General features: G+C 39.1%; 2 protein-coding genes across 3 annotated transcripts; one reads left to right on the top strand and one right to left on the bottom strand.

Moving 5' to 3' along the window:
- Positions 1-44: 44 nt before the first annotated feature.
- LOC115770475 (tRNA-splicing endonuclease subunit Sen34) lies at positions 45-4483 on the bottom strand. Of its 2 annotated transcripts, XM_030715760.1 has the most exons (6): positions 4395-4483; positions 4258-4344; positions 3940-4200; positions 3741-3848; positions 3331-3669; positions 45-117 (listed from the first exon to the last, which is right to left on the bottom strand). In XM_030715760.1, the coding sequence occupies exons 1-5, from the start codon at positions 4447-4449 to the stop codon at positions 3347-3349; spliced, it is 834 nt and encodes a 277-aa protein (XP_030571620.1). In that variant the 5' UTR covers positions 4450-4483; the 3' UTR covers positions 45-117; positions 3331-3346. The 2 variants fall into 2 exon arrangements, with proteins under 2 accessions (XP_030571620.1, XP_030571619.1); XM_030715759.1 differs by lacking the exon at positions 45-117 and having other exon boundaries at positions 3229-3669.
- Positions 4484-6641: 2158 nt separating this feature from the next.
- LOC115770472 (alpha-1,3-mannosyl-glycoprotein 4-beta-N-acetylglucosaminyltransferase B) lies at positions 6642-9526 on the top strand. The gene has a single exon (XM_030715754.1). It carries the CDS (start codon positions 6661-6663, stop codon positions 8428-8430), a length of 1770 nt encoding a protein of 589 aa, XP_030571614.1. The 5' UTR covers positions 6642-6660; the 3' UTR covers positions 8431-9526.
- The last annotated feature ends 2138 nt before the right edge of the window (positions 9527-11664 follow it).

The raw sequence follows: 11664 nt of genomic DNA, 5'->3' as shown, positions 1-11664 counted from the left end.
CGGTCTAACAAGAAATTTCATCTAAATGGCAGCTTCAAATGATGATGCTGCTCCACTGCTCCACGTCCACGAGCTTTCACGAAGACTGAATGGCGCGCTGCGTCTTATCGTTGCCCCCTGAAAGAAAAGAGTAAAGAGCATAAGCAGATGGCAAGCAAACAACACATAAGTCATGTGCTCTCGCTCTCTCGCGAGAAAAATTTTTATATATGTACATGTGATTCCAAACGTGTTTGTGTGTGTGTGTGTGTGTGTGTGTGGGAGGGGAGGGGGATGACTGGCGCATGAGCTCCACGCGCACACCTCACTCCCTCTCCCAAACACTGTGAGCGCGCGAGAGCGAGACAACAAGAGAGCAAGTTTTACAGCTCGTATATGAAATGTGGGCCGCCCGCCCGCCCCCCACAGACCAATGGTCGAACGTATGGAAATGCATGACTTTAGACATGGAAAAACACACAGCTAACACGAACTGGCAACAATACAAAAATATTCTTTTAATAATAAATCACTAAAAAAGCGCGCCATCAGCACACAAACATTATCAGTCACACCCAGCAATATTCATAAGTTGTTCGAGTTCTCCAAATTATTCTTTTTTTTTCATTTTTTTTTTTTTTGCTGTCTCTGTACAGTTAACGCCACGCATTTTGGGTTTACCTATGCGTTTGTTCTATAACTACAATTTCATTCACTTTTGTGTTGTTATTTTGTTTGTTTACACGCCGTCGCTCCCGGAGCGAACAATTTTATGCATGTTGAAATTATCTTCTCACCGGAGCGCAAAGAAAAATCTGCTGGCTGCTATTTTATACTCGGTTTGCTTTCCCTTCTTGATTGCCGCTCACGGTTGGTAGCTCTGGCTCTTGGTTTTCTTTTTGCTGCTGCTGCTGCTCGCCAGCGTTGAATAACTCGAACTGAGCTCTGAGTATTCGATCGAATTACGTTCTGCCAGCGCGGCGCGGTCGCGTCGTATGACGAGTTTTAGTCTCTATACGGAGAAAATTTCTGATCATGCGCGCATAACCGCTTTTTGGTGGTGGTTACACGTGTGTGTGTGTGTTGAGTATGAACGTATCTATGTGTGTGCGCGTATGTGTGTTAGTGACACTGTTGCTGCGGTGAGCGCATGAGAGTGAGAGAGATGGCTGGCAGTGTGCGCTCTTGAAAGTACAGTTTACTAGTAGCATTGCCAGATGTAAATAAATTTAAGTGAAACGCAAATGAAAGAGCATTTCAGTAAGCCAAATAATCTTGTAAAAGAAATAAATTAAACAAAAAATAAAATAGATATAGGTTGTAAAAGTATGTTTCAATTATGTTTTGTCAATAAAAGAAAATGTCCATAATCATAAGGTCATATTAAATAGGTTGTAATTGCATCAGTTCTATTATTTTTTTTATTACTAAGTCCTGCTTACACTAATATCCTCCTATTAAAAGATCCTGATAAAAGCCGGCTCGCTCTTACGATTGCTTTATCAGCTGTGCATTCGAATACTCTTTGAGCAACAATTTCAGCCAATCACCTGTTATTTTTGACATGCATCCCAGAGACAGCTCGACCCTATTTTTATGCAGATCAAGTCCCGCTTAAGAGCAGAATCGAGCAACGTGTTGTTTTGGATTCGCTGCCGGCGGGGAGAGTAATAATGCCAGGGAGAGTTCTATCCATGGCGCGTCCAATACTCTGAGAAGTAGTAAATTAAGTGAGCAGCGTGTGAGTAGAGCCGAAAAAAACGACGCAAGATTACAAATTTTCTCTGTTTTGATTTTGATGCTGCTGCTTCAGCTGGACACGAGAAATGTTACCGCCGCTTTAAAAGTCCAATCAGCATTAAAGCAGTGAGCGTATTTTAAAGCTGGCAATACTGAGCGAGAAGCATTGGGTGGGCTAGGGTGGTTAGAGAAGCATGGGGAGCGACAGCGTAACAGTGCACAGTAGGCCGCAATGCATAAGAGCTGCAGCGATGTTTAAATGTGTGTTAAGAGCTACAATCGAATGACTCTTTCACCACTGTGCGATTGGCTGGCTGCCTGAAATTTGAACGGCACGACATTGCTTGGCCTCGCAACAGCCTCGTCTCTGTCGCACCACCCCCCTTGGCAACCTTATCATTGTTTTTGTTCTTGTTTCAGTTGTCGAAGTCTATTTAAAAAAACGAAAACATGCTAAAATTTGTTCAAAACGTATACGCAAAGTGATTTGAACATATACACATACACACGTACATCTGTATATTTGCACGAACAATTCCACATGTATTTGTATGGGTATAAATAATTATGTACGCACGCATGTACGTATGTATGTCAAATATTTGTTTGGCTTTTTACACATTTGAATATTATATGCATTCGTTTAGCTTTTGGGGAAGGGGACAATCAAATTATGGACCCATTTTTAGCCAACATTCACTAAATAATATATGTATTTTGTTTTACTTTTCCGCAACAGAACAAAGCATGTCCGCGTTTCGAATGTCGTCGCAATAATAAACTCATTTTAACATACAAATTTTAACCTGTGACTGCTGCAGAGTGGCGGCGGCAGCAGATTCCCTCTCCTGCTCTGCTGCTGCTGCAATTGCCGAGATACAAACGGAGAGGTTTGACACAGTTGAGAGGAGAGGCCAGTGGCGCGCGTACTCCAAGAAATTTTGAAAAGCAGACCAAATACTATCCAAGAGTTTTTGTCTTTCATTATTTAGCTTTCCCATAATACCACTATGTGTGTGCGCGTGTGAGTGCGCACTCAGCGACCCACACACACACACAAACACACACACACAGACCAAAGACACTCCCGACACGTTGAGAGACGGGAAAGAGTCCAGTCGCGCAATTCTCTGTTATTGTATACAATGAAATCTTTTGAATTTACAACTACAAGAAAGTGTATTCAAAGTTCGCGTTTAAAGACCGAATTTAACCATCACAGACCTACTAGCCGGATTATTCCTACAACCCTAACATGTTTAACAAATTAAATAAAATACTCTACACTTTTGAATTAAATAAATAAATAAAAACAAACCGACCAATATAACTATAATAAATATATATCTAAATAAGGACGAGATAAGAATATAATATGCTTGCAAATATTCATTGGGAAATTATGAATATTTAGTACGAGAATTTAGGGGAATAAAACAATAAATAGATTTTGAATAAGATTGTTTATAAACTAAACTTATCTAGTTTGTCATCCAATGGTAACAATTTATCATCTTATTACTACTTATTAGTATAAATTTCTTATAGGCATTTTAAGAATGGGAACAGGAAATGTGCTGGATCCGGAACGTATAGATTCACCTCACTCACCTGTTGTGGTTGGCAACTACTTGCTCGGATTGCACCAGGCAACTGTCTGGTAACCAATCGTGTTGCCAGTAGATTCCTCATAGGCAAACACGCAGTTCTTGTTGACAATAACCGACAGTCGCACCTTGGCAATCAGTTCCAGGGGACGTATGACAGACGTTGGTTGTATGATGACAATGTGGGAGGCGTGGTAGAGCAACGGATCGCCGGGATAGACCAAGAAGTCGGCACCGAACGCATCGCCACACGTGACAAACTTGCCACGCTTCCAAAGATCATGAAAAACCCGATATTTAAGCGAGCTGGTGTCGTAAACTGGAGTAGTGCAGAGCTGCGAGACTGTAATAACAGACAAAAAACGTAAGTATAAAGTATAATAAGTCGGCAATTGAGGTATTTCAGGTACCCACGGTGATATTCCATGTGCGAGCAAGGCAGCTCCACGAGGGCATTCTGGCGATCAAATTCAAAATTGTTGGCAACTTCATGGAACACATCTCTTGCGGTTAGTGCAGCAGCTGTTGTGAAGAGATGAGGAATTATTAGATTAAAACCCTCTAAGAAAATATCTGCCACTGCTTGTGTGGACCATAAGATTCTTGCACTCACCCTCATCGGGTTTTCCTTGCTTTATCAACTTGTTGCGTTTGCCGATTATAATTTTGTCCACATGGCGTCTGGTTTCGCGCAGCTTTTCCGTCTTTAAGGCATCTCTCTGTGCCATTAAACGGGACTCAAAGTCCCTTTGATAGGCCTGCAGCATATCTTGAGTTGGAGGCTTGGTTAAAGCTTCCGCTTTGCTGACCAGAACGGCAAGGCCTTCATCTACGAGCAACTGTGTCTCGTATTTAGTCAGCTCCAAGGGCAGGGCTAAATGATTACCCATGTGATTATAAGAATTGATTTCGACTAGGAGTACGCTCTTACCTGCTTCACTCGAGCTCCAACCTTTGGTGTTGGCCGTGCCCACAAGAGCTCCCATTATGCGGTATTTCGTGCGCAGTTCCATATAATCTAATGAAGCTCGTCTTAATATTATCTTCCTCACAGCTGATTTAGCTTACCGTTCACATCGAAAACATATCCGGTGCCATTTAGCAATGTTAAATACATTTTCATTTATATTTTTCTTTTTATAACAAAACCCATATGATTTTGGCATCGACAGACTTAACATTTTTCTAAACTGTTATTAACAGCGTAGACGTATTTTCTGGAAATAAAATTGTTTTCGGTTTGCAAAAAGAAAAACCTTACATTAATATGTTATTGTATGCTGTGCTAGGAGACAAAATATTTCCAAGCAAGATTTTAACAAGGACATGTTGAAAAAATAAAGAAAATAAACTTAAATTTGAATTTAACAGTTGCTTATTTGGCTTAGACAGTGCCATAACATAGGCCGATTATCGATAACTCCGATGAGCTAGCTCTGCATGCTCTTAACAACACTGTTGTCTAAAATTTTGTGCTTAACAACACTTTAAATTTAATGCCAGTTTTATTGTTGTTATTATCTTCGAAGCGTTTAGTTAACTTTTTCAGCTTATGCATTAATAACGCGAGTGTTGCAATAATTTCCAAATGCTTTTACATAATTAACTGAGCAAATGCGGTAAAAATGTAGTCATTTTCTCATCAAGTGCGTGCGAATTTGCAAAGCGTATGGCAAAAACTAAGCAAAACGACGAAGACACCACCCACAAAACATACAAATTTAACATTTGCGTTTGGTTTCTTCGCTCAATCAGTTCCTATTAGCGCAATTGGCGTGTCGTTAGAGTAAAGTTGCGTAAATAGCACACTGATTGTGCGTTATTTGTGGAGCCGCAATTAACTAAATATTACGTGCAGTGAGTACCAGCAAGCACCGAATACCGCATACTGTTGAGCGGGCTCGCGAGGGTAGCAGCGTGCATGTGTGTGTGTGCGTGTACATGGGTGTGTACGTGTGTGCGTGTGTGCCTAGCTCCCACCGGGAGCGCAGTTGCTAATGTTGTTTATTTATTTATTTATGTTTGTCTATTGTTGGCGTCTATTTATCAAATATGTGTCATAACTGTTAATGCTAACACATTATCCAACCACGCGATTCGAATTATCTATGCTGGCTACCTCCAGCCTTTTAGTAAATTTATTTTCTAATCATAAGAAATACGTTGAACCAGCTAAAAATCATTCTGGGTTGAGCTGGCACTAATCAGATTTCAATCTTAAATGTTTGTGATGATGATGGCTATGTAAATCAGCTTCAGCCTACGCTTTACATACACATAGGTCAGATTTGTAAAGCTGCATGACTAATAATATTCACTGTGATTTTTACAGTCCGATATTTATATATATTAGTGCAGTCTAGACTTCCGTAAAGGCTTATTATAATAATTATCAGTCAGAATATAGTTGTGTAAACTGTGTGTACACAGTGTGTTTTTGCTCATTAACGAGTATTAGCTCATTTACTTATACGTTTTTCGTCTATCTTTTAGCTGACGGAGAACCCACCGACGATCGAACGGCCGACCAGACAATAATAAAAACAACAATAGGAACAGATACAAAGCATTTGGCGCTTGGCCATGTAAATAGATTTTTTATTTCGCACACATAATATGTACACTATTAGATGCAGCAATATATTATACAAGTTTTGTTGTTTTTGCAGGTCATGTGGCGAGAACTGCGACAGCTGCCACACAAAAGACGTTAATAACGACGTACACGGCTGAGGGTAAGCCAACAGAAACGACAAGCACAACATTAGAAGACTTTCCATACTTGTTAAACGTTTCAACCTTCGCCCACCCACTGGCTAAAATGGGCGGTGTACAGCCCTCTTATATTGCCGCCTGCATTAGTCATAGAAACGTGGAATGAAAATGAGGACTACTGCGACGATAGCCAACAGTTCAATTGAGGCAACGATGAGGCGACGAATTGCACAACAAAGCCGAGCAACAATATTGAAACTGGTAAACGTTGGCATTTTGTTAAAGCCAAAAATACATCTGCTTGTTAGAACGGTCTGCGGCTTTTCATATCAAATTTAAAAATGCTTTTAGATATTTTGCCAATTTCTCCATAAAATGAGTATGCGTATCTTTCTGTCATTAATGGAGTCTCTTCTGATTGCAGGCCATATAACTTAAGGCGTTGGTTGCCCATAAATGGTTCAAAAGCGATACTCCTAAGAAGGCTGCAATGAAATTTGGTATGTAAGACTGGTTATCTATACCATTGGATAGTATTCTAAGTACCTTCGTTTTCCACACATTTCTTGCAGTCTAAAAGACAAACGACACAAGACCAAGGCAACCTGCAGTCATCAACATGTTCAAGATTCGACAACGTAATTGCATGCTTATTGCCACGGTGCTCATACTGGTGCCATGCATTGTGATATTGATGGTATTGGGCCCGGAACTATCCACCGAACAGTCGCTGACGCAACGGCTGGCCGAGTGTCACATGCGATTGCAGTACCTGGAGTCTATGTATCGTGCACGCCAGGAGGATGTCTCACTGCTCTCACAGTACTTGGGTCAGCTGCAGTACAACAATGGGAGCAATGTGACAAATGTTAGTCCACCGCCACAGCCGGTGGCCAATTTGCTGGACGCGCTTAGTCCAGAGGCACGTCAATTGCTGCGCAATGCATCACACGTGTCGAGATCGGGCGCCGTTGGGTCGTCCCGTGGCTATATGCCCGTGCAAAATATACGTCTGCCAAATGCTTATCACTTTCTGCCACATTTACTGGACGATGCTGGCTCCTTGCGCCCGGCCTATTTGCTGAGCAAAGGACGCACAGATGTTAGCATTGTGCTGGGCGTGCCCACCGTACGACGCGAGAAGCAGTCGTATCTGCTCGCCACGCTGCACAATCTAATTGAGAACATGAACGATGAGGAGCAGAATGAGACGCTTATCATTGTTTACATTGGCGAAACGGATTTGGATGCTGTCCAGCTGATAGCCAAGCAAATTGAGACAAGCTTTGAGGCGCATGTGGAGAGCGGACTAATAGACATAATAGCGCCAGCGCCCAGTTACTATCCAAACTTTGAGCGATTGCGCATTACATTAAACGATCCTTTGGAGCGCGTGAAATGGCGTAGTAAGCAGAATCTAGATTTTGCCTATCTTATGGCCTATGCGCACTCAAAGGGCACTTTCTATGTGCAGCTAGAAGATGATATATTAACTAAGCGACAGTTTATAACCACCATGAAGAAATTTGCACTTATCAAGAGCGCTTTGACAAAGCCAGACCAGCCTGCCTGGTTTGTTTTAGACTTTTGTCAACTTGGCTTTATTGGAAAAATGTTTAAAAGCGCTGAGCTGCCCTACCTAATTACATACTTTCAAATGTTCTACAATGATAAGCCTGTCGACTGGCTGCTTACCTATTTCATTGAGTCAAAAGTATGTCGCACGGACAAGGATCAGAAGCATTGCAATTTGGAGAAGGCCAAATATTGGCAGCATTTTCGTAAATCCCTTTTCCAGCACATCGGGACCAGTTCCTCGCTCAAGGGCAAAGTACAAAAGCTTAAGGACAAACAATTTGGCAGCAAGGTTCCATCTTACTATGCACACATGAATAATCCTCCGGCTGTGGTCAAGTCAAATATAGCGCCATATAAAAACTATTTGCTGAAGCGCGCCTATCGCGGAGAAACATATTTTTGGGGTCTATTGCCACAGCCCGGTGACTTGGTGCAGTTCACCTTTGAGCAGCCAACACTGCTACGTCGCTATTTATTTCGCAGTGGCAACTCTGAGCATCCTTCGGATCGTTTCTACAACACCACCGTGGAGCTGCTCCCGGCCGATAGTCTAAGCGAGAATTCATCCGTTTGGAGTACGTACAATACAACAACGGATGGTTATCTCGTGGTGGGTGCATTTGATGGCCTAGGCGTCGCCGAGGGCCTGCTCGATCCCAAGATTGGTGCCATTAAGGAGCTGCGTCTTCACGTGCACAGCGACAGTGAGAACTGGGCGCTGCTTAGCGAAATTGAGCTTCAAGAGATGGACAACAGCGCCAACAACGCGGAAGCAAATGCCGCCAAGCCGCGCTTTATCGCAGTCAGCTGATTGCTGCATCGCCATCGGCAGCAACAGGATGATTATAGTGGAGATCTAACCAAACATTGATGTTTTCCTAACCTATTCATCTATATCTCTCAGTGTGTATATGTTTGTATATTTTTTGAGCGCTACTTTTAAAGCCTATCGTCTAAATGTGTAAATAACTAACCTCAAGGTATAATCATAAAGTTTAACTGTAACTATTTATAATTGTAAAGCACAGTTTACACGTGTATCAGATGTTTACCTAAATATTTGTACAACATTTAATTATTTGTGCTAAAACAAACTACTCATTATAATTTAAAAGTTGAAGCAACGTACATTATTTTTGCTAATATCTGTCACGTGTGAATCGAATTGTAACTAATACTACATTTATACGTGCACGATTATCGTGTCGAATCGAATATTGAATACTGAAGTCAACTTATGGATGAATTGAACACACAACTTGTAAAATCCATAAATGTCATGCATAAATGCCTTTTATACAAGGTATTTAAAAAACATCAAGTTCATCTACATTTGAACAGCCATATTTATAAAAAAAAACCAACCTGATCGTGATCTTGTGCATATGCTACAGCGCACGACTTTCATTCTATTCCCGCATGATCCATATAAGATCCAAGTGCCCCTCCATTTGTTCATTGTGTTATATACATTTTTTGTACAAGAAAATTGTTTATGAATAGTTGTGCTATGTAACTGAGCGCTCTGAAATCATTCTCTGTATTGAACTATGTTTTATTTTGTTATTTACTGTGCATTTCTAAGTATTTATTTTAAGTGTTATCCTCACCAATTGGCCACTTTCTCGAATTGAAACATTCCAGTCACTTTTGCTGCTATTTTTGTTGCTGAATTTCAAACACATAATTTATTATTAATACGAATCTCGAAACGAATCCAGTTCTCAATGGAACAGAAATTGTCAATCAAATATATTTATTTATTGTTTACTCATTTCATTGTTTATTTATTAATATATCATTTTAGCTACAGTTACATACGTATTGCAGCATCTAAACAAAAGCCATAACAGCCGAATAAGTGTATAATAATAATAAATAATCTTCAAAGCATATTCAACAAGAAATGCATTACGACCATTTTTAGCAATGTTGCTTTTTACTGTGATTTGTTAATAATTTTTGCATAAACACCTACAAACGAAATTAAATATAAATTAAAATGTTTGACAACATTTGCTGATAGACGACTTAACAAAAGTAATCTTTTTATACAACAAAAATGATAACAATAATAATTACATAATTGTAATTATATTAAGCAACAATTGGAAGAATTGCCAAATTTATTTTAGCGTTTAAAAATTGAATAGTAATTATTGATACTTGGTTCCTGTTGAAAAACATATATTATTAATTATAGTGGCATATTCTAGTATATATTCGGAAAATTCTGCTCTAATTGGTGCTTCAAAATATTGTTCGATTAAACGAAATGCGTTAAAGTATTTTTTAAAATGATTAATGCCAAAACAAACGAACAAATATTGTAGACTGCTTTGCTAAAATGTTATAGAAACTGATGTCACATTGAATATTTCGTTTGCTTGATTTTAAATATATTATATACATATACATACATATATATATATTTTTTATATATACATGTTCAATGTACGTACTTCTAAAGCCACAATAATTTTGCACACGATTGGAAAAGTTTTCTTGTTTTAAACTTTGCAATTACAATAGACCTTAATGTTGAGTCAGAGTTGGAATAAACTTAGTGCAAACAACTAGCTAAATATATGTATATAAAGCGTTTCCCGCACACAAGCTGCAAGAATCGTTTGTTGTCAATTTGCGTTTATCCTTTACAAGCAATCCTTTAAAAATTATAAAACAGCTGAAATGCACGCTTGTTAAACCCTAATGAAACATGCGTGCAATTTGTGTGCAAGCTTAATAAATCAAACAAAAACATTTAAACAAAAGTGATTTGCTTTTATCCTGTTGAAGGTTGTTAAGGCCCGACAATTGCCAATATAACTTCTTTTCACACCTCTGAAGAGGGATTCATTTGATTCTTTATGAACTCAATTGAAATATGCTTTCATTTAATCTGAAATTATGATTTTAATTAAACTATTTAAGTTTTAATAATTGTTGAATTGCAGCGTCGAAACAAATTTTATTACATTCATTATACTATAATGAATGAAAATATAAATGATTTTTCCACTCAAATAAGCTTTAAGTGCGAGCCCGCATTCAAATTTTATCTTTATAAATCGACTTGGATGCGGACCGATAAATAGTTGAAGGTTGTTTGTATAAATATATTCTTGAATTTGCTATAAATCAGAAATACAAATATTTGTACAATATCAAATTAATTGTGCAGTAAAAACAACTATTAACTATTTATCGATCCGTTAGAAAATATTTTCAGCACTATTTGGCCATTCGTTTCGCCTTTTGAGCCCAACTAAATAAACTGTCCGTCAAGTGCAGAAAAGCGGTTGGGAAAACAGTTGAAAATTGAATTGTGCAACTTTTAAAGTTTACAATGGACGCAATTGTTATGAGTGGGTTCTTTGAATGGGACTGCGGTTGCGCCATGCAAATAATAATAACAGTCGAATTGCTGAAATAAAGAAACCCCAAATAAAAGTTCGACAATATATTGTCCCTTTTTATACCCTGTATCCATTTAAAATGGTTTAAAGTGGGCGTAATGGATTTTTCTTAAAAGGCGACAGCTCTGAATTCCACAAAGTATATATATTCTTGATCTGAGCAAAGATCTGTACAAATCTCGGATACTACAAAAGCTAAGGACTTGAAATATTATAAAAATATGCTCGAATATCATATTTAGAAAGAGATTATCTTTTTTTCGATATCTCTTAAAACGTCTCTTCTGAATCGTCATTCCTTAGGCATAACAAAAGGATAATACCAAAGTAGGTAGGCAGCCTCTCTCATAGCATGTTCAGTTCAAGTTCTTCACAGCCTTGAAAAACGCGCATCACAGGATATCTCCTGGTCGGGCACTCTTCACTAGGGCCCTTCTGTCGTTTTATTTTGTTTGGGTCGCCACTTGAAAATGTCGCCCCAGTTGCAAACTGTTTAACTGTTGATAATTTGTGCAAAGTTTTCAGCTACCATTTGGTTTCCCTTAGTGTTATCCGTATCGCCGGGGACTGGGCAGAGGGCGGTTGGCGAGTTTTTCGGGTTTAAGCTTTTTTCCATCTTGTTGGAC

This window comes from Drosophila novamexicana, unplaced genomic scaffold, assembly GCF_003285875.2.
Source record: "Drosophila novamexicana strain 15010-1031.04,08,12 unplaced genomic scaffold, DnovRS2.1 tig00004555-arrow-pilon, whole genome shotgun sequence".
NCBI classification, from domain to species: domain Eukaryota; kingdom Metazoa; phylum Arthropoda; class Insecta; order Diptera; family Drosophilidae; genus Drosophila; species Drosophila novamexicana.
This window is presented reverse-complemented; position numbering and strand designations above follow the sequence as displayed.